Genomic DNA, 21024 nt, shown 5'->3' on the forward strand with positions numbered 1-21024 from the left:
ATGAATGACTCTCTTCAGGATGGATGAGATGCTGCAGGCTGGAAGCTTGGCGGTGGATGGGAGGGCTTTGGGAGGGTGCAGATATGTGCAGATGTGTCACATTTTTCGGAACAATGACTCAGTCCAAAAGAACGATATGTCTATGTATGTGTACATGCATGCTTTTCTTTACACAACAGCTTCCACCCCTCTATTTCTTTTGCTGAGCTGCAGCTAATGGGAGTTAAATTTTCATGAAATGGATATTACACAGCAAAAATTTCCATTTTAACAAGTCATTTTTGTCTGTTATTGAGCACTGAAAATCTTATTTTCTTAAAACAACTGAAAAAATCTGACAGTGTAGGGAAATATTCCAGTAGAAATTTATTTGATGCAAGAATTGTCTAGAATCAAGTGTGATTTTTCTTGACTCTAGTGCGGCCTTCTGCTTTATTCTGTCTTGTTTCAATAAACTAATCTCGATGTGTATTGGAAACAAGTTGAAAAATCCTTCAACAATAGCAGATTTTAATATTTTGTTTCAATGTATGAAAACATGACTTTTGGCCTCAACAAAAGAAGAAAATTACTTGATAAAAAAGATTTTTGCAAGGCCTGAAAATGATCCTGACACTATTATCTGTAAAGATGTTTAATATTCCAAAAAACTGACAGATTTCTTTGTTTTTGTTATTTTTCCTTCAAATAATACTCAAATAATATTTTTTTTGTAAGGATTTAGACATAGGATTATATTTGTAAACTGGGTCCATTGTCATTCCCTCCACCATCCTATCACTACAGGTCTCCAACACCACCCACCCCACACCTCTCATCCTCCTCCCTCCCTCTTTCTCCCTCTCCCCTGCTGGCAGTCCTTGATTACACTTGTCTCCTGGGGGAAGGTTTAAACTCCTCAGAGATAGTAATATCGAGGGCACTACTGGCTAGTCACTTCAGATCAGGGCAGGGGGAGGAAATGGCGACGGACATAAAGCTAAATATATAATTCCTCCCATGCTGGTAATCACGATGTCCAGACGATTTGAAATGACAGTTTAACCACTTTAGACTGAGGAACGCTTTGTTCGGATTTGAGAAGCAGGAGGTGTGTGTGTCTAAGTGTGTGTTGGAGCGTCTGGTTGGTCCCTATGTTGGTTGGGGAGCCTCCTCGTGGATATAGAGGCTATCCAAAGGGGCCCGTGTGGTCCTCTTTAAATGCACGTGTGGGGGGAGGGAGTGCATGTTCCATTGAGTTAAAATGGCTCGCAGACCAGACAGGAGCAATTCTGTGAATGACTGACGTGCCAAGAGCTCCGGAAGGAAACACTCTCACCGCCCAGTATTAGTTTACCTTATTATTAGGATATCCAGCTTCCTCCTAAAATGGCCGGCCATTTCCCTGTTAGAGGCATTAAGAGCGCCCACCTGGATTAGGCCCAAACGTGGTCTGCATTACACCATGCACAACAAAGCATCATGCCACACAGCTCCACCAATTACATTTATAAATATTAATAGGCTAATCTGCACATATTCTTTTCCTCCGAGCCTGTTACTACATCCCTGAAAGGGTCAGAGATACTCTTTCTAACATCAAATCCATTTAAATTTTACATTCACTTTGCATATGCAGGGATTTTCGCTCCAGACAGGCTCTCTCAATATGTCTTCTCCCCCATCATCACATCGCAAGATGAGAGTAGATTTCGTATTCACGTGCTGATTGGATCCTTGATGAGATCTTCAGGGTGGCTTCTCGCACTCTGATGCTCTTTACACTCCAGAGGTGATGAGGAGAGCGAGAGAGAGAGAGAGAGAAGGAGGGGATGAGAAGTGCGCGCGTGTGTGTTCAATCCAATTCCGTCTGCACTGAAGTGGCCTTGCTCAGTCGTTGCCTGGCTCCCAGGCCTCCTCAGCGGTTCAGCTCTGCAAGAGCAATGCGGCTTGATGTTCGGGGTGTAATCACAGGCAGCACAAAGGGAAGAGAGCAAGCAGAGGGGAATCATATATAAATTATCTCTCTTCTTCATGCACACAATGGCCATACAATATAATGTAGATGTTTTTTGCCAAACTAGTATTAGACCATTGTCACAAGCTTCTCTCGAAAGATATGAATAATGCAGTACGGAAATTTACATGAAGAGTAGAGATATGGGGCAGAATGAAGAAAGAAAGGATGGAGAGAACAAGATGGAGAACAGCACTCAAGAGATTTTGACCCCCCCCCCATTATGAGTGTAAGTTGTACTCTTTCCCTGGCTGAATTGGATATTTGTGCTTTCTGTTAAGAGTAAAGGGATGAAATTGGATTCAGTAAGCGCACTGCTCAGCAGACAGACTTCCAAATATTCCCATTTTGATGATTTAAAGCGAGGCTATGCGACTTTTGAAAGAAGAAATAAATTCTTCTCCTTACAAATGAAATCTTGAATCCATAAGCACTGAATGGCACTCTTGCTCAGGTTAATACACTCAGGGGTTTTGCTGCGTCATCCTCACTCGGTCTTGGCATGACCGGTGGCTCACTGTATGTTAGCTAATGTCAGCAAACTTTAGCTAGATGTTGCTTTATAACTGACACTACAGAGTCGCATCAGTGATTTTTTTACACTTCTTTCTTTGCACTGCTGTTACATTATATTTTACCATTTACTATTATATCAAATTCCACCTTTGCAGCTAATTAGCAAAAGTTATGCTCTTAGTTCAGCTCTTGAGAGGAATGGTTTAGCTTTGTTGAAAACGTGAATATCGTTTTCAACAGTATATTTGCATATCTTGTGCAAGAAACAGACAACTGATGTTTTTTTTTAGTAAAAATGCAGCTTTAAAAAGAGCTGGTTTTGAGTTAAAGCTGTTAGTTTTCCAAGTGTGTAACTCTTTATCTTTCCTTAAATGCACCAGCAGTGGATGAAAGGCTAGACTATCAAATCAAATGTTTACTGATCTAATTTAGACTTGTGTATTTTTGTGAGGAATCACCAAAGGACACGCCAGAACTTCCAAAGACAAACCTTTATTGCTTTCTCGCTCGTACACAAATGCAGTCACACACACACACACACACACACACACACACACACTTGCACATATGCATGCACACACGTACGAAAAGGCGGCGCTAGTTGTAGTAAACATTTGAAAGGAACAGGGGTAATTCACTTGATAAATGTCAACCAAAATGAAGCTATCAGCTGAAAGCAATTTCCTTGTGCTTGTCTGTGTTCTGCGCCAGGGACTTGGGAGATTTTCACCCCTCCATCGATCATGAAGCCTCTGTTGTAGGCCAAGGTACACAATGCCCTCAAATTGCTGACATATGGACCTAGAATCACCACAAAAACCTGCCATTTCCACCCTGCCTCTCCTCTGTCCCGACCCAGCCACTCCTCTGCTAAACTCTTGTTTATCCAATGACTGGTCTGTTTAGGCCATTAAAGCAAAGCCATTCAGGGAGACAGAGGGCCAAGGCAAATGTAATAAAGTCACAATCTGTAGCGTGCATGTAGCACCAAAGATGACAAAAATCTGCATTGGTACAATTTTTCAATGCATTTTCTCTATTTTAAAGAAGTCACATGGCTTTCTGATACAGACATAATCAGGAATTTGCAATGTTGCAGCGTGGTAATCATTAAATCACTGGGTGGCTATAAGACAAAGTGTGTGGGCAAACTTGGCCGCCTGCGACCAGTAGCAAAGGAAGCAAAACAAATCATGACAAAGATGATGACACCAACCACATAATAGTATGGAAAGCCTCTTGCTGGTGTAAACAGCGGATACATGAAAGCAGAGCCATGTGTGTGTGTGTGTGTGTCACTGGGAAGGTTTCTCATTCAAACATTTCTTGTTATTGATCTGGTTTGAACAACTGCTTGTACTACAATTCCTGACTGTGGCTTTAAAAGTGCAGCTATTTACAAAGAGGGCCAAGTGCAGAACATTAAAAGCCTCTTTTCCTAATGGACAGTTGTGGTGCCAGCAGCTGGGGCCTCGAGGTCTGTACACAGGAAAACTCCATTATCACTCTAACTAATGGAGGAGGGGGCGACTTCAAACCAAAAAAGAAAACAGAGAGAGAAAGATGACGCACATGGTACAAAGCAGTGTTTCTTTAATGGAGTCCATCAATAATGTTACTTTCCCAACTTTATTGTGTTTAAAAGCGAGTAGCCGTATTATCAATCCTAGACATGGGCAGAAATTAAAGAGCTTTTTTTTTTTCTCAAGTGCATTTTTAACAGACTTTGAATCAATGTGAAACAAATGTTTGGCAACACGCTAATGATATCTGTTCAGTTGGTTCCTGCGTCTCTGGAATAAACTCTCTCTCCCTTTCTCTCTCGCTCTTGCCACCATGACAGACCTGCAGCCAGTTTACATTCAGACGGGTGTGCTTGTTTTACATAAACAGACAGCCCTTGTGGCAAAGGGTTTGTTTCAGAGGAGGCCCACAAATCCCATTAAAAGTCCATTCGTCCCTCGCTCGGAGTTTGTCTGAAGACAGGAAGGGTAACAAGGGAGGAGGGAGGTGACCGGCAGTCTGTCGTTGCTGTTTCCATGCCAATGTCTTTTTATGCCCTGTCGGTTAAACACAAATATCCCGCAGCAGCAAAGAGAAGATCCTTGCCAGTGATTTGGACAGGAACCAAAGCCCAGTGTCTACCAGGAGAACCCAAACATGTACTACAGGCTCCAAAACTTGTTTATCTGTGGGATTCAAAAACTACTTCCTCAACGTGATCCAGTCACTGTCTATTACCAACATTTAAGACTGATATGTTGCTCCTGTTGTGTATGTCCATTTGTAGGTTGAGCTATAACCAGATGATACAGTATCAGAAAGATGACCTGCGTTACTCTTTTTACTGTCAGCCCAACAGCTCCTTGGTCTTGCTTGCGAGCTGTTTGTCAATGTCCGCTGCAATGTTGTCTGCCATCTGCTGAATCTGTGAAGACAGAGGGGAAGATGGAAAAAGATAAAACTCCCTCTTGTAAAGATTAGCAGCCACATTATGTGGCTGCGATGTGATAGAATGTGACTGGACTGATGATGAATTTCTCTGTGGTGCAGATTTGGAACTTACAAAGTACAGTAAAATACTACCATTATTATACTAAGTGACTTCAAGCTTTAGGTATAATGTCACTTTAGAAAAAGCTCCACCCTTGGATGGTTTAGGCTGCGGTTTCAATAGTCTCAGGTCTTAGAATTAGTCTTAGTCTTAGTAGAGTCTAATTAACATTCACCTCGTTAAGTCTCATCAGTTTAGTGATTCAACTCTCACATTTGTCCACTCATCTCAACCTTCCTCCAAACTTCCCCGTATCAGTCTGAACTATCAATTAAGAAGCTTTATGGAACTAACTAAATGCCTCTGTCTCTCTATGTGTAATAGCACTTCTGTTTCTTCTCTTCTCCTTGTCTCGTACCTGTTTTTCTACGAGTCGTATGGTGTCCTCAGAGTGTCCTTCCTTCGCCTTTTTGACCTGTGCCACAGCGTTAGATCGCACCCTCCTCAGTGAGTCTTTAGCCTTGTTGCTGAACTGTTTGGCCAGCTTGGCCAGGTTCTCTCTGTGTTCCCGTGTTACTCTGCAAGGTAGAGAGGACATGAGACAGGAGAAAAGAGAGAAGATCAAAGAGTAAAACAGAGGAGGAAAAAAGAAAAGAGAAGAATCGCTGGGAGACAAGTATGGATTATAACAACGGTCATCCATGCTCTTTTTATAGCCCTGTATACTCCTAGTATGTACAGAAAATGGAAAACAGAGAAATGCATAAATGTGCGGAAAGAAAATGAAGAAAAAACGATGTTCTCAGTTGTGCAAATGGGGTGCTATCTGCTTGTAGGCATTTAGTCCAATCATTTTAGTTCTGACTCATAGCAACCATATAACAACAATCACTTCCCGAAGTCTTACACCAGAGCTGAAACATCCGTCATTCCAACAACTTTGCATTTGCTAATCACTCAGAAAATCCTACTTCCCATTACACTCTCCCTTTTTGTCCTTAATTGGCTTTTTTTCGTTGTTTTTGCCTCTGGGACTATTTGCAAACAATCCAAGTGCAGCGTCTATTTACCGCAAACAATACAGCCTAATTACTGATTCCAGGGCCAATCAAGGAGTGCCTTCTCTTTGGAAATGCAAATGGTGGCTCGGAGCGTGCCGAGACTGATTGCAGGGGGAAAGCAGTCTGACTCTTGTGTCCCTCCTCTGCCAGACAAACACCTGCTGCTCCATACACATACACACACACACGCACATACATGCAGGCTGGCATTTGTACATGCAGACATACATGCACATGTGTGTATATGTAAAAAACATACTATATATACACACAGAGTGGTTTAGTGAGTGAGTGAGTGACGTATAGTTGTGTGTGAAGTTGTTTGACTTGGCAGACACAGAGAGAGGGATGTCTAGCCAGAACAGAGACAGAGTGTGACCCGACCGTCACATCAAAACATTGGGATTCTCTATACATCTACAACCAAAAGTCAATAATTCTGTCAGTTACAGTTCAGTGTATGAAGACTAAGGGATTTATTAATAGACTGAAATGCAAAAACCATGGGTGAGACTTACCGTAAGGTTTAGTTAGAATAATCTACATAATGTACTGAATATTTCGTTGATTTACAGTATGTATTGATCATTTGGTCCATAATTTCAAAAATACTATGAAATGCCTGTCACAGGTTACCAGAGCCCAGACGCATGTCTTAAAATGCTTGTTTTGTCTGAATAACAGTAGAAAAATAAATAAATAAATAAATAAACAAATACTACAATCAACATTTTGTCAATTCAGTAATTGATTAATCTGATCACACAATTGTTTCAGGACTAGTAGAAGTTCAAATATATGTTTATATCAAATAGAGGCAGTGGGAAAACAGAGGGATGACATAAGACATAAAAGTGAAAGAGAAAGATGGAAAGGGAGGAAAACGATTCTGCCCTTGGGTGCGTGCGTGTTTTTGTGTGTGTGAGAAAGAGACTCACTTGGGAACAGGCACCTTGATGATTGTCCCGTCCACCTCTGGGTTTAGGTTCATGCTACTCTCTCTCAGGGCATGGGTGGCAGCCGTTGTAGCCTGGGGCGGCGCACACACACACACACACACACACACACACACACACACACACACACACACACACACACACACACACACACACACACACACACACACACACAGAAAAACAAACACACACACACGAATTTGTGCTTCGCTTTGAGCACTGGCGTGAATTGAAAAGCAGCACTATAACTGCAGGTAGTGGTCCAGCTCCAGCTGGCAATCATTAAGGTGTTATATTGTGTATGTAGTGTGTCTCTGTGTGTGTGTGTGTGTTTGTCAGGGGAAGCACATGCAGTGTGGAAGTGCCTCGGGCCACTGTCAATGCTCAGCCCTGTGGGACAGGACTGAGAGGTTGCAGGGCAGGGCGCTGACCCCTGGTGACCTCACAGGAGAGTCTGCTTGTACTTGTGTGTGATATATGGATAGGGACACATACACACACAAACACATACGCATATGTGCTTTGGAGCGCGTATGTGCATTTAATGTTGACACATTTATTTCCAAAAATAAAATGTAGCTTTTCGGTAATTTAACGAAGACACTGGGCAAATTTACATGCACATCAGTAACAGTAATAAGGTGATGATCTGAGTATGTCTGGCCCCATCGAAAATGGGACATGGCAGGCAAAACAAATGTTTTTTCATGCACTAGTCCATTTTGAGATTTTGAGCTATTTTGCTTCCATAACAGGTCTCCTTTTAGAAGACCTGTTATGGAAAGAAAACAACCAAAATACACATTAGGGTGTTTATTTTAATACTTTGTCTATGTGTGTCTGTAAATTTCTCCTAAATCCACCAAAGTTAGCATTCTAACGCAACATGCAGTACCGCGATCATTGTCTGCGCCATGCCATCACTGGCACGGCTGTAAATAGCTCTCCTTCCTGCACAATGTTAGCAGACCCAAACATGGCCATTTCCTTTGTATCAGATAATGTGTGATAAAAGTGGTTTCCCATAAAAATTCCCATACGTTTTCTCAAAATGAGTTTTTTCTCATACTCAGCCAGAAATCCCTAACTGAGTAGCAATTAGACCAAACTTTACAGTTTTATTCATGTCTATATTCTGAAAGTTTCTAGAGAGGGGTTTGTTCATATATCATTCATAGCCTGACTTACATGACATTTTATTCCTAAAAACATGGCAAAAATTATTTTTTTTATGGCTTTTGACAGTATTTTCTGATTTATGGAGTGATAAAAAGAGATGTCCAAAATCCCCTTTGACCCTATTGTGTCAACTGAATAAAACAAGAATTTTGAACCTGGCTTTATCAAATGATCAGATTTCTGTTCTGGATATTTATGCAAAATAGCTAATATTTAGTATGATAATGTCTAATCTGCATATTTACACATAAAATTCTAGAAAACTTGTAATACAAAAAAATATTAGTTTTAATGTAAGTAATCAACTGGGGATGTTTCATGGTGATATCTATTAGTTATAAGTTTTTCCCTGTTCACCTGTAGTGTCTTGCCCAGAGACTGCATATAAAAAGGTCTTGCCTTAAGATGATGAATGTAATCATAGGAACGCATTTACAGTGCTTCTGTATGACTTTACTCACTTTAACAAAGAATGTACGTAAACATTTTTCTTTTATTGTGTCCAGGTCTTGCATGTGGCCAGGTCATTATCTAATGTGGAGCTGAAAGGGAGGTGTAATCTCTGCTGGGCTAAACCAATTTAGTGGAGAGCAGGAGACAATAGATTTGGCATTTGGAAACATTTACGTTACCAGTGTTGCAAGATATGGATATATTGTTGTTTTTAGACAGGTACAATTGCCATGATGGTGACAACTGAACAAAAGGTTGAGCGGCAATATTTCAGACCGACTGAGCCCATTTTCTGTCCATTCAGTCATAATGCATACCTTAGGATCCAGTTTTAATTCCACAGATTGATCCAACACTACACTGTCTGCAAATGCAATGTTTTTACTGCAAGGTGATTCTGTAAAGATCAGTCTCATACCGGTGAAAATGGACATTAGATTCCTTTCAAATCTGGAATCATCGTGCATGATGTTGTTGCCCGGCATACTCACATCAGCCGATATGTCGGCTTAGCTCTAGTCAAGAATAATTTCTGCCTATTGTAAATTTGGTCTAAACTATCCCTAGAAATGAAAACATCTGCACAAAATTACCTTCTACTCAGCTGTTGTCCAAAATATCTCTTCTTGGGAAACTTTTTAAAAAATGAAGCTAATATTTCCCAAACACCATCTGTCCTCTTCATAAAGGATGCAGATAATCAGAGGGGAATGAAAAGAAGAGCATAATGTGTTTTGTGAGGGAACAAGTGATTCAGTGTCAATGTGGACACTGGCCTGAGAGGCAGCTGTGGCGTAAATGCTACATGATATCACAAAACAAGATGTTAAGAGGTTCCGAGAAAGTGTTGGTCTACAGTCCTAAAATATTAGCGAACCGATCTAGTGAGTTCTTTGTGATTTTATTTAAAAGAATATTTTTATTTGTCTGGAAGGCATGCGGGCCAGCAGGGAGGCAGAGAAAGAAGCTTGCATGAAACTGGTAAATATTAAAACAGCATTCACATATGTAAAACATAAAGACATCCACCAAATATAACACAATCCCTCGGTCCAGCAAACGCTACATTAGAACCAGAGAGCTGCAGTTAAACAGTACATACGCACAGGGGGGAGGAAGCCAAATCCTTTGAATTACTGAAAACAAAGTCACACTCCTCAAACCAATTCTGCAACCACATGACAATTCCCTTAGCTGAGCTTTACAAAGAATGCAAATGTGCAATGCAAGGAATAAGAGCATATCATTTTCTGTTATATATATTTTTTTTAAACCTCTTTCCACCCTACTCCCCTTTCTTGACAGCTTCCTCTGCCTTTTCCGCTGGGGGAAAGAAATAGCAGCGAGATTAAAGGAATTTATGTGTGTGCATTAAACCAATTCATGAAATTTCTTCTCCTTTGTTAAAATCATCCAGGGCACAGGCCTCTGGTTGATCTCTTTGAGTGTGGGGTGATAGATTCAGCCCATACCTATGTTTGATTGTTCTCAGCATCAAATTCATCACCATTTCCTCTCTCCAGCGTCCACCCTGGTGGTTACATAAAACCGAGCGGAATTTCTCTGGAAAGGCCGAGCGGGTTCTGGTTAATATGTTGAAAAGGAAGAGAAATTACACTGAAGTTTCACATCAAACGCTGACGGCCTGGTTCAAAGCAAAGAGGCGAGTGTAGAGGAATGTGTGTGCGTGCATGTTTAAAAAGGGATTTCTGAAGAAAACAAAGTGGTGGGATGCTTAAACATGCACACACACATCCTAAAACACATGCGCATACACCAGATTGCCTCCTGATCTAAGCATGCTGTTGGCTGTTGCTAGTTCCAGTGTGTCTTCGCAGGCCGCTCCAAATGAATGAATAGAAAACAATAGTAGGGCCTCTGGAGTGGCTGGTAATGGATCGGCATCATTATAAGCCTATTAGCTCTGGGTACTGAGGACTCACCCCTGTGTGAGACATGGGTAACACGGGTAATGGGTAGGGCATGACAGGGTAGCGTGTGTGTGCATGAGTGGGGCTGTTGGCGTGTGTGTGGTCTGTGGTTGGAGTTTCAGGGAAGGAAATAGACTTACCGGTGGACCATTCAGCCTGATTCAGGTTGAAGGCTGGATTTCCAGATTTGAGATGCTGATATATACTTAGATTTGCAAGTTGCTTTGTGACATTGGTACAAAGGAGAACAAAGAGGTGAAACCACAGCCCTCAGTGTCACTAACCATGACAGGTACTAAAACAGAAGGTGGAGGAAGAAGATATTTGCAAAACCATTTTTTTTTTTTTTTGGTAACAGACAGGTGGTTCTCTACAAGAACTAACTGCCTTTGAAAGTCATGTACGCTTATAAAAACTGGTTAATATCTTTGAATTCTTGAAAAACTATTGTAAATTTGTGGACAAGTTCTCTAAACTCTGGAACAGGTTAAGGTTTTTGTGTTAGAAGGGGTTACTGCTTGTCCATAAGGTCTTCAGCCTTTTTTCCTCCACCATCTGTTTTATTGTGTCTATTTTTAGTCATGCTAGTGGTGCGACTCTGGGGATGGCAATATTGGCTGGTTGTTCCATATCTCAACAACTATCATATGGACTGCCATGAAATTTTAAACAAGCATTCATGGTCCCCAGAGGATGAAGTCCACTGACTTTGGTGATCTACTGACTTTTCCTCTAGTGCCACCAGCGGGTCAAGGTTTTCACATCTCTTAATTTTGTTCTCTACTAAGCCCTTTAAATCATGTTTTATTGTTCTGCATTTTAATTCTTGCAATTAACTATGCATTTTTTAAATCTGTAATCATTGTTATATTAGCTGGCCTCTGAGTAACATATTATTTAGGGCAGCATCACTTGTAAGGTGGTGTCATTCATTATTCCTATTCATCTAAACTGACTTCAGTTCTCGGGTGGTATATATTATTCTTTTATTTTCTTGTTCATGTTTGCTATTTTAGATTTTCATACTAAAGAGATGTATTTGTGTTTGTCACACTTTCACCATACCATGCAAATAAACTTATTAAAAGGTATGGGTTTATTGGGTGGAATTTATCACCTCAACTTCACATTTTACATTAATTTTGTGTACTACGGTAGTCTAGTCTCTTGTTTTTTGTCATTTACACAAAGAATGTTTCAGTCATATGAGCATTCTAACAAGCATTTCACTACATGATGCACATTGTACGTATATGGAAAAAGTTTAACCTTTGAATCTGCTAACAGCTGCATCTCAAACAAACCACCATGTACTTCTATAGTGGCTCGATGGCTAATGAGATCAAAGAGAACTAAATCATCAGTCGTGATCATCTTTGGATATATGATTGCATAATGTTGTGTTGAATGCTAAAAAAGCACATTTAGATTTTCCAGAACATCAGAAAGTCTGGCCAAAAAAGCTCTACTTTGCCCCCATGTGTGAAATTTCTTTCTAGAGCTTTGATTAGTACAGTGTTGTGTCATTTACAAAGGAAAAGAGGGGGAGAAAAGGGAGTGAAAAAAGAAAAATAATCTATTCCTTCCTAACCTGGGGGTAAAATGAGGTCATTTCCTATTCTGTGACAACTCACACGGAGGCATAACCACATCTCAGCGCATGCACACACAGAGTTTAGTTTCTTATTGCTATCTTTCACCCCAGAACAAAGGGCTCCCTGAATCATCAATCAATTAGCATCTGAGACACAGTTGGAGAGAGGGACAGGTCAGGTTTCATTTACACAGACTGATGTGGGATTCGAGTTCTGGTCTGGCTCACTTTTCCTCCAGCGAGGACTGTCTGTCTGTGCTTTGGATTATTTTTATAAAGCTTTTAGTTACTGTGCCCTTGTCTGTATGCGACAAACAAATACCAGAAGGGAGAATCTGCACTGGTGTGGGTTGTTGTGTTTGGCTCAGTGTGTGTGTGTGTGTGTGTGTGTGTGTGTGTGTGAGAGTGTGTGAGAGAGAGAGAGTGCGCGCGTGTGTGCTTGTAATCGTCTTACCTCAGGGAAGCTGCTCATGTTGACCATAATGAGCTGAGGTGATTTCATGGAGATCTGACCCAGCTGGTTGAGAGGGAACTTTCCATCTTGAGTTGTCACCACAATGTGATCCAAAGCTCCTAAACAAATACAGATAAATGGAATTGTTTATTTACTTTATTTATTTACCCACATTGACAATTTAAGGAACAAAATTAGGGCAGTCAGCCTGACTGTGCACGTCTTTTTATTGTCCAATACTGAATATATCAGCATTTGTGAAGTGTAGCAATAAATGTTTTGAAGGCATTTTATATATATTGGAGTTTATTTTTCTAAATTCAAGTTGAATATATTTTTGTAGATATTCTTATATATTTAAAAAAAAAGTTTGATTTCATATATAGCTACAAAATTTACTGTCACCTTATATCTAGTGTTACTGTCATTATTGACTATAAGGTTTATGTTTTATATTATCTGTAAAATATCTTTATTAAAACATATATTAATAAAAAAAATGCTTGTGAATGTTATGTGTTTATGTAAAAAAAAAGAAAAAAGAAAAAAAAGAATATTAACCAACATATTGTTGTCAGATTTGTTTTGTTCTCAAGTATCAATATTGGTATGGCCCCGAAAAATCCAGTATTGGTCGGGTCTGGTAAATATGGTTTTTGCTTTGCTCGTTTGATGACACTTTTCCCATGCAAACTTAATATAAAAGGAAAACATACAATCCTTCAGCCAGAAATTCAGATTAACAAATAAAAAGACAGACAGACAGATGAATGTGCAGCAGAAGCCACAAACTGCATGAGTAAATTAAAAAAAGGAACCAGTGTCATGCTGTAATGAGTTTCCATGATCTATTGTCTCTCCTCCCTGTCAACAGTGAGAGAAGCAAAGGTAAATTTGCCAGCCTGAGCTGACTTCTCTCCCTTCCTCCCACCCTCCCTCTATCTCCCCCTTCATCTCTCCTGTTCCTCCGTCACTCCACCCATCCACCCCTCTCGCCCTCTCCCTCTCTCCCTCTCCTCCATCTGGCTAACCTCAGATGCAGTTGTTTCCTTCTTCTCCAACTCTGCCTTACATCACTTGCTCCCTGCTTACCCAGTGGGGGTTGTGCTGCTGCTGCTGCTGGTGTGTACTTATGTGTGTAATTTTCTCTATATGATCAATTTATCATATGATTTCAAAGGCAAGAAAAAAAAATGGGTCAGATGTACGGGTCAGAGATTAGACGTAGAAGAAGAAATTAAAAATAAATGGTTGGTATAATGTGATGAACTGAATACCCATTCTTTAAAGGCCGCACCCCAGCTGAGTCACTGACATATTGTCTACCTGCCAATTATTCTGTCTCCCTCTTCGACTTCAAACATCCATTTTCGTGCATCTATGTGCATATGCAGCCCGTTCGTGTCCATATCTGTGACCTTCTGCCTGTCCATCTTTGTTACCTGAGCCTTGACAATGAGCACCTGCACATCTGCTAGTACTTTAGGAGGGCAGACATACAGACAGTCATTTCTTTAACTACAAAGATGGAGGGTGAGGAGAGGGTACGGGGGGCTGAGAGACGGGCAGAGGATGACGGCTGAGAGAGCATCTGCCAAATATCAGAAATTTGGCAAAAATTGTTCTTTATCAAAATATTCCATATGATGTGACATGGTGATAATAAATTACATATTATATACGGTATAATATAATTGTACGCTACACATATTTTGCTTTTAAACTCGAAAAATTTTTTTTTGAGTTTTAGTCACTGACAAAACATTAATCAGGCCACATCAATTGTAAACTACATATGAGCGTGCGACCTAGTGGTGACGATGGGAACCATACTATGACTGAAACACCCCCAGTTCAGTTCCTCCCCAGAGACCTTTGATGCATGTCAGCTCTCCTTCTCTCCCCACTCATTTCCTATCACCTCTCTACTGTCCACCTTGGAATAAAGGCAAAATGCCCCCAAAAGCACATACAAGGTTGAAACACCCCCAGCTGCCAAGGTTAGCTGTAAAAGGTGGACATTTCATATCAGGTGTGCAGCTGTTCGGTCTGCACCAGAGCTCGAATGACAGTGTCCTCACCAGCCTAAGTTAACTGGACCAAATGAGCAAGCTTGTCAGTTATTGTTTAAACCGCACCAGCCAGATTAAGCGCGAACCCAACCTTAAAGTGCAATGAAGAACTCTTGAGGTCTTATGACACTTTCTGTCAAGAAACCAGCAGCTCTGTACTTGAGCACAGATGTGCTTTGAGATAATGCTAACACGTCTTAGTTTAGGGGTTTAGCATGTTCTGAGGTTAGCATTTAGCTTGAAGAAATGCTACATCCTTACAGAGCCACTAGCACCGCTGTAGACTCTTAGTCTTATTAGACATCTTATCCACAAAGAAGTCCCCTTTTTGCTATTGTCAGACCACTTCACTTGACCACAGATTTAGTTCAAATTATGTTTTCAAGCAGAGCTTTTTTGACAACTGCTTTATAAATAACACTTATGATTATTATTATGATTATGTATTACTTATCTTCAACTTATAGGTCCTCTAGGCACAGAAAAGGTGTTTTGAGGTATTCCAAAATATTTTTTCCTGTACTGTTGTAGTTATTGTTCAAAGTCCCAAAGTTTCACTTTAAGAGTGGTGGTCACAGAGTGGGGGTCGTTGCACTGATGCCTTCTCTCTGCATCTATCTGTGACTTTCTGCTATAGGCCACACACAAACAAACACATGCACACATACAGTATGCATTCATGGCAACACACAACAATGCATATCATATCCACTCACACACACACACACACACACACACACACACACACACACACACACACACACACACACACACACACACACACACACACACACACACACACACACACACACACGAGCTTAATGAGAGCCAGATGAGAGGATCATGGAACAAACACACACAATCGCACACACATTCAGACAACTGACGTCATTCCATTCCACCATCTCATCTCTCCTGTCAGCTCTAAGTCCTGCTGCCTCCCTGGATTACTGTGCATCTGGACAGAAGAGAGGGGGATGGACGGTGTGGAGGAGAGCAGTGGGGGATACACAGATGGAGGGAGAAGACAGGGAGGATGACAGGATGGAGGGACGGTGGCAAGAATGGCGAGAGACACAGAGGGAGAACAGAAGAGATGGAGGGAGTGAAGCAGGGAAGTCTCAGAATTCTTGAACTTTTGTTCATGGGGGAAAAGTTTAAGAAATTTTAATTCACAGGAATGAGACAGAGATTGAAAATATCACGAGCAGAGGCCAAAATATAAAGCTGGGAATAATTGGAAAAACAAGAGAAGAGTAAGTAAAACAGGGATAAAGGGAGGGGCTGAAGATAGAAAGTGACTCAGAACAAAAAACTGTTGAATGATGAATGGTGGAAGAAAAAAGAGGTTGGGAACAAAATGAAAACTGGACAGACAAACGAATGAAGAAAAGTGAAACAGTTGGACAAAGTCTACAAGACAAGACATGGGGGTTTAACCATAAAAGTCAAGGTTGTGTTTGCACTTTTGTTGCCTGCATGTTGTGTAAAAGAAAACGACTACACAGTAAGCAAATCAAAAGTCGGAGAGAGCGAAATATCAGATGAGGAGGAAAAGCAGGAGAAACTCAAGACACTTTCAGTTTTGAAGTCTTATTCCAGCGGCTGCCTCCTCCCACGGGAGCTACCATTATACACCCCACCTCTGACTACCCCGAGCCCAGCTCCCATTTGTTAGAACCCAGAGGCAAAGGGGTCATGACCCGGATGTAGTTGGGGAAACAGAGGTCAAACCGGGGTCAAGGTGAGGTCAAACAGGGCTCTCCTCACTCTTAGCCCTTTGGCGATTTGTCAGGTAGATGTAAAGAAGAAGGCTTACTGATTTATGTCCCAAAGTATGTGGTGTGGTGTTAAAAAGGTTTTCTATAAGGTGACTTAAATTTTGAACTTGCAAGTATTTGTGCAGGTTTTACCTTTTTGGTAACTGTTCAGTTGTGTACTTGAGAGTGTAAAGTGTGAGAAACAAAACGCAAGTGATGAGAGGACACACAGACAGACAGAAAAACGTGAGAGGGAGTCCAGGAAAGAAATAGAGATAAGCTAAATACCTGGAGAGGTTCGGATGCTGAGGTTGCGTGTGAAGTCATCTTTGAGCGCACTGAGAACAGCTGTCATGTCCTCCTTCACTTCATCCAGACTGATGATGTCCTCCACCAGAGCTGAATTAATATTCATCTTAGCTGACTGGCCCTTTGCCTTTGCTTGGAAGACGAAAAGAGGGAAGGAAGGACTGAGGAATGGAGATTCGTCTCTAAGACAAATAATATCTAATCAAGTAGCCCACATCCAGTGGTCGTACAAATGTGAACTCCAGTGTTTGTAATCTCCTCACTGACCTTTTGCCTTCTTGGTGGCATAGAACCTGGTGCATGCAGCAGGGTAACAGGTGGTGCTGGGCGGCGGTAGCGCTACACTGACCCTGGAGGTGGCCACGAGGGGAGACCTGAACTGTCGCACCAGGGCCTGACACAGCAGAGGTCGCAGCAGGCTCAGATGATTTAAAGCCATAACTAAGTGAGAACATACATACAAATTTAATGATGTTAGAAGAAAAATAGAAAAAGAGCGCAACTGAGTTCAGAGTAAAATAATTTGATTTATTTTCATAGAATTACAGGTTATTCACAGATTGCTTGAAATCAGTTGTAATATTTATGAAAATGAAGTAATAACTCCTATCAGCCAGTAGGAGGTAGGCCTACATCTTGCACTGACTTTGGAGTGCCATAGTCTCCTTTTTCGCTTGACAACTATTTGATGATCATTTGCAACAAAAATGATGAAAAGAAAAAGTAGAACCAAAGAAGTCAATACAATATTTTCTTTGCAATGTCAGCCATATCTCTTTGCAGTCTATAAAGGAGTAACCTTTTTTCTTTAGAGGACCTACGTTTAATTTTGACCATATAAATGATAAGTAGCTCAAGAAATCAACATACAGATGAAAATCAGTATTTCTTGTGTTTGTCAACTAATCATCATCAAAAATAGTGGCCTGTTTTGCGGTTTACAAACCTTAAACATGTTAGGAAAAATTCCCCATAGGAGTGTACAATATAGATAAAATCCATGTATGCAATTTATCCAATTTACCATATTAAATCTAATTTTATATCACAATATCTACATGGACAGTATAGTAGATGTCCTGCCATGACAAGCCAAAATGTCTGCCATGAAAGGTCAGAAAATGGTGAAAAATGCCTGCTACAATTTCTTAAAGTTCAAGGTGATGTCTTCCAAAGTCGTCTTTTGTCTGACTAACTCCAACGCTTAAAAGATGTTAAGTTTTCCATCACATAAGATGAAGAAAAACAGCAATTCAGAAGCTGAAACTGGGGAATGGTTGGATTTTTTTGCACAAAAAATGACTAATAAAATTAAAAGAGATTATTAAAGATATTTTTCTGTTGATCAACTAATTGAGTAACTGAGTTTCACTGATTGGATCACGGACTGTGCCTTTAAGGAGATTTTCTCTGACAATACAAAGCACAGATGAAGAAAATAGGCTCCTACACACCCAATCACACATCCCTGCTATGGTAGAACTTCCTGCACTCAACTCCACAGGCTACATTACATGCACTTACATTTAGTCACCATTCTCTTTCTCTTCCTCTTAAACACAGACAAATCTATGGGATACAACTAAGTCTGCACTCAGCCCATGCCCAGTTGTTTGGGCATTCCTGAAGGGGAACCTCCCATTCAAAGAAGAAAAAAAAAAAAACAACACACAACACCATGAGACAAGCCATGTCTTTTCTATGGCCGAACCACCTCCCACCTCGCAAACTGGCTCTTGTGTGTGAACTGTGTCACTGAACCTCAGCGTACACACAAGCACAGACAAACTCTGAGATATCGAAGCCCACAGACACAAACATTCACTAAAGCCGGTCTTTCACAGTCAGTGGCTGTGAACAGCTCGCAGTGTAGTGCAGCCTGACTGACACCGTCCATTGTCTGGTGTGTATTTATAACTCAAAACTTTAAGCAGTGAGGAGAAACAAACCATACCGCTGCAGTAAAAACTATCTGGTCACACATGAGAGGAGCTTTCTCAAATGCATCATATTTTTGAGACACTTTTTTTCCACGGGAAATGATGACCATTAGGAATTATTTTCAGCTTGTAGCACAACAAAACATAAAACAAAATGGAGCAGAGACTAAAAAGCTGAATTTGTTTCTCTACCCATACAAGAGGCTTTAATTAAATATCCAATAATTCATTTGTTTGACTATTTTTTTTTTTTGGACATCTTACCATCTGGATCAGTGAATTGACTGTAGACTTACATATCTAAGTTTGAAAAATATTTTTGACATGTTAAGAGTAAAGGTAGAGTTGGGAATTTAAATTTTTAATTTTCTATACATTTCTAGCTCAAAAGTTATTCACATGTTTCAGAGAGTTTGAAATTAGATTATTTCAAGAGAAATTTTGTGTTTTCATGTACACTGGTGGTTAATAAGACTATTTTTTTCTTCCCATAATACAAGAAAATCATTCTGCTGTATCATAAAACATTGTATTTTTTTAACTTGGCATAATAGACAAACATTGTTTGAATTTAAAAAGAGAAAAAAGTAAAGACCCCTCATCAGTAGTCATGAGTCCAAACTCACGCAGTGAAACCTACCTCTCAAAGATATGTTTGATTAGTCACCAAAAAAATTCTGGTGGAAAAATACCAAACCCTTTATTTTATTGAAATTTAAATCTATTTGCAGTTTTTTTCCCCTCAAACAAATGCACTTTGAAGTTTTGAATCAAAAACTATATCAGAATCAGCCTGAAATAACCCATCATGAGTAATTTGTGGATTGTAAACAGTACTGATCTTCATGTCCTTGATGTCCACATATATTCCACTTGCAACATTTAGGCGAGACTGTGGACCACCACCTACAACACAAACCCATAACAGGCATCCCTGGCTGGCAGGTTTCCTGTCATTCTGATACGATAAGGTGCACTGCGGCAGAGCAGATAGGCTGAGATGTGGGACAGTGACAGATCTCTTTAGAGGGGAAGTCAAGCAGAAAAAGTGAAGCACAGGTGTTCAGTGGGATACTGTAGCCTCATATCCTGTAGATTTCACACACAGCAGCAGCTGCAGACACACCTCTGCTGCTTCCAGCGGCAGAAGCCAGCTGGTGAGCCCGCATGGTTTCCCCTCTGTACACTTTACAGTTTGAGCAGAAAATAATGCGGCCGAGTACCTGACAATGCTCTGCCTCGTCAAACAAACTGCTCACACTGGGGCAGCAACTGATAATTATTTCAAATGTCAATTAATTTCTCTCCTTCTCTCTCTTTGTTTAATTGATTATTTTTTTAGTCTATAAAGTGTCAGAAAATGCTGGAAAATGTTCATCCTAGAGCCCATGGTGGCATCTTCAAATTGCTTTTTTTTCCCCAGTAACCAGTCCAAAATGCTATAAAGAAGAAAAAAGCAAAGTGTCCTTGCGTGAACCAGCAAAACATTTTTGCTTGATAAATGCCTTTTTAAACGATTGCCATAACTGTTGGCAATCAATTTAATCTGTCAATCGCCTCTTAGATTAGTCGTTTAAGCACTAGGTCACACTATAAACACACTGTACTATTTAAGTAACAGGAAACTACTTATGTGGTCATCTGGCTTGACTGACTGATGTTGAGTACATCCATAATATGTCTGATTTCTACCAAAAAGTGTCCCTGGAAACTGAAAATGACACTTCGGTTTTTTTTGTTTTTGGTTTTTTTTTTCCCAAAAACATTTTTCTTATGTCATTCAGTCCTGCAGGTGGCACCAGGTTGAGTAGGAGCTTTATTTTTTTTAATTGACACTCGAGTAAAATTACGAGAAAAAAAGGCGGCTGTTGAAACAGATACTATATTAGTAACAGAAGTAACAGAAAGACACACATAATTATGATAACTAGCAGGTCCTAAAACTTATGTAAGCGAATTGGTGTGAAGGTCGGTGCTGAAATGGGGGTGTGCAGGAAGCACTCCTCCTGCCCCTGCACATGCCACTGACAAATAACTGACATAAACCGCTTCTACGTAGCTGCTAAACCCGGTACTACCGTTAATTTTAGCAAATTATGTCCTATAATTGTAAATAATCATAAAAGCTAGACTTACCTTCAGGTTTAAAGTCTTTACAGAAGCTTGTTAGCTGCAGAGAAAAAGCCACATTTGACATCTACGTTGTCATCATCACTCGCCGACGTTTGGCCACGTCCGGGTGGTAGTTTGAAACTGTTCACGGGGCTACACCGGAGGAGCGGGGTTCCTGTCTTAAGCGAGAAACCATA

At 40.5% G+C, this 21024-nt stretch overlaps 1 protein-coding gene across 1 annotated transcript; it reads right to left on the bottom strand.

The window, feature by feature from the left end:
• Window positions 1-4088: 4088 nt before the first annotated feature.
• On the bottom strand, window positions 4089-20973 carry mrrf (mitochondrial ribosome recycling factor). Its single transcript, XM_040157208.1, has 7 exons — window positions 20852-20973; window positions 17043-17216; window positions 16755-16907; window positions 12635-12753; window positions 7006-7097; window positions 5425-5584; window positions 4089-4940 (listed from the first exon to the last, which is right to left on the bottom strand). Exons 1-7 carry the CDS (start codon window positions 20910-20912, stop codon window positions 4863-4865), a joined length of 837 nt encoding a protein of 278 aa, XP_040013142.1. The 5' UTR covers window positions 20913-20973; the 3' UTR covers window positions 4089-4862.
• Window positions 20974-21024: the final 51 nt, after the last annotated feature.

Source organism: Xiphias gladius, chromosome 20, assembly GCF_016859285.1.
Source record: "Xiphias gladius isolate SHS-SW01 ecotype Sanya breed wild chromosome 20, ASM1685928v1, whole genome shotgun sequence".
Taxonomy (NCBI): domain Eukaryota; kingdom Metazoa; phylum Chordata; class Actinopteri; order Istiophoriformes; family Xiphiidae; genus Xiphias; species Xiphias gladius.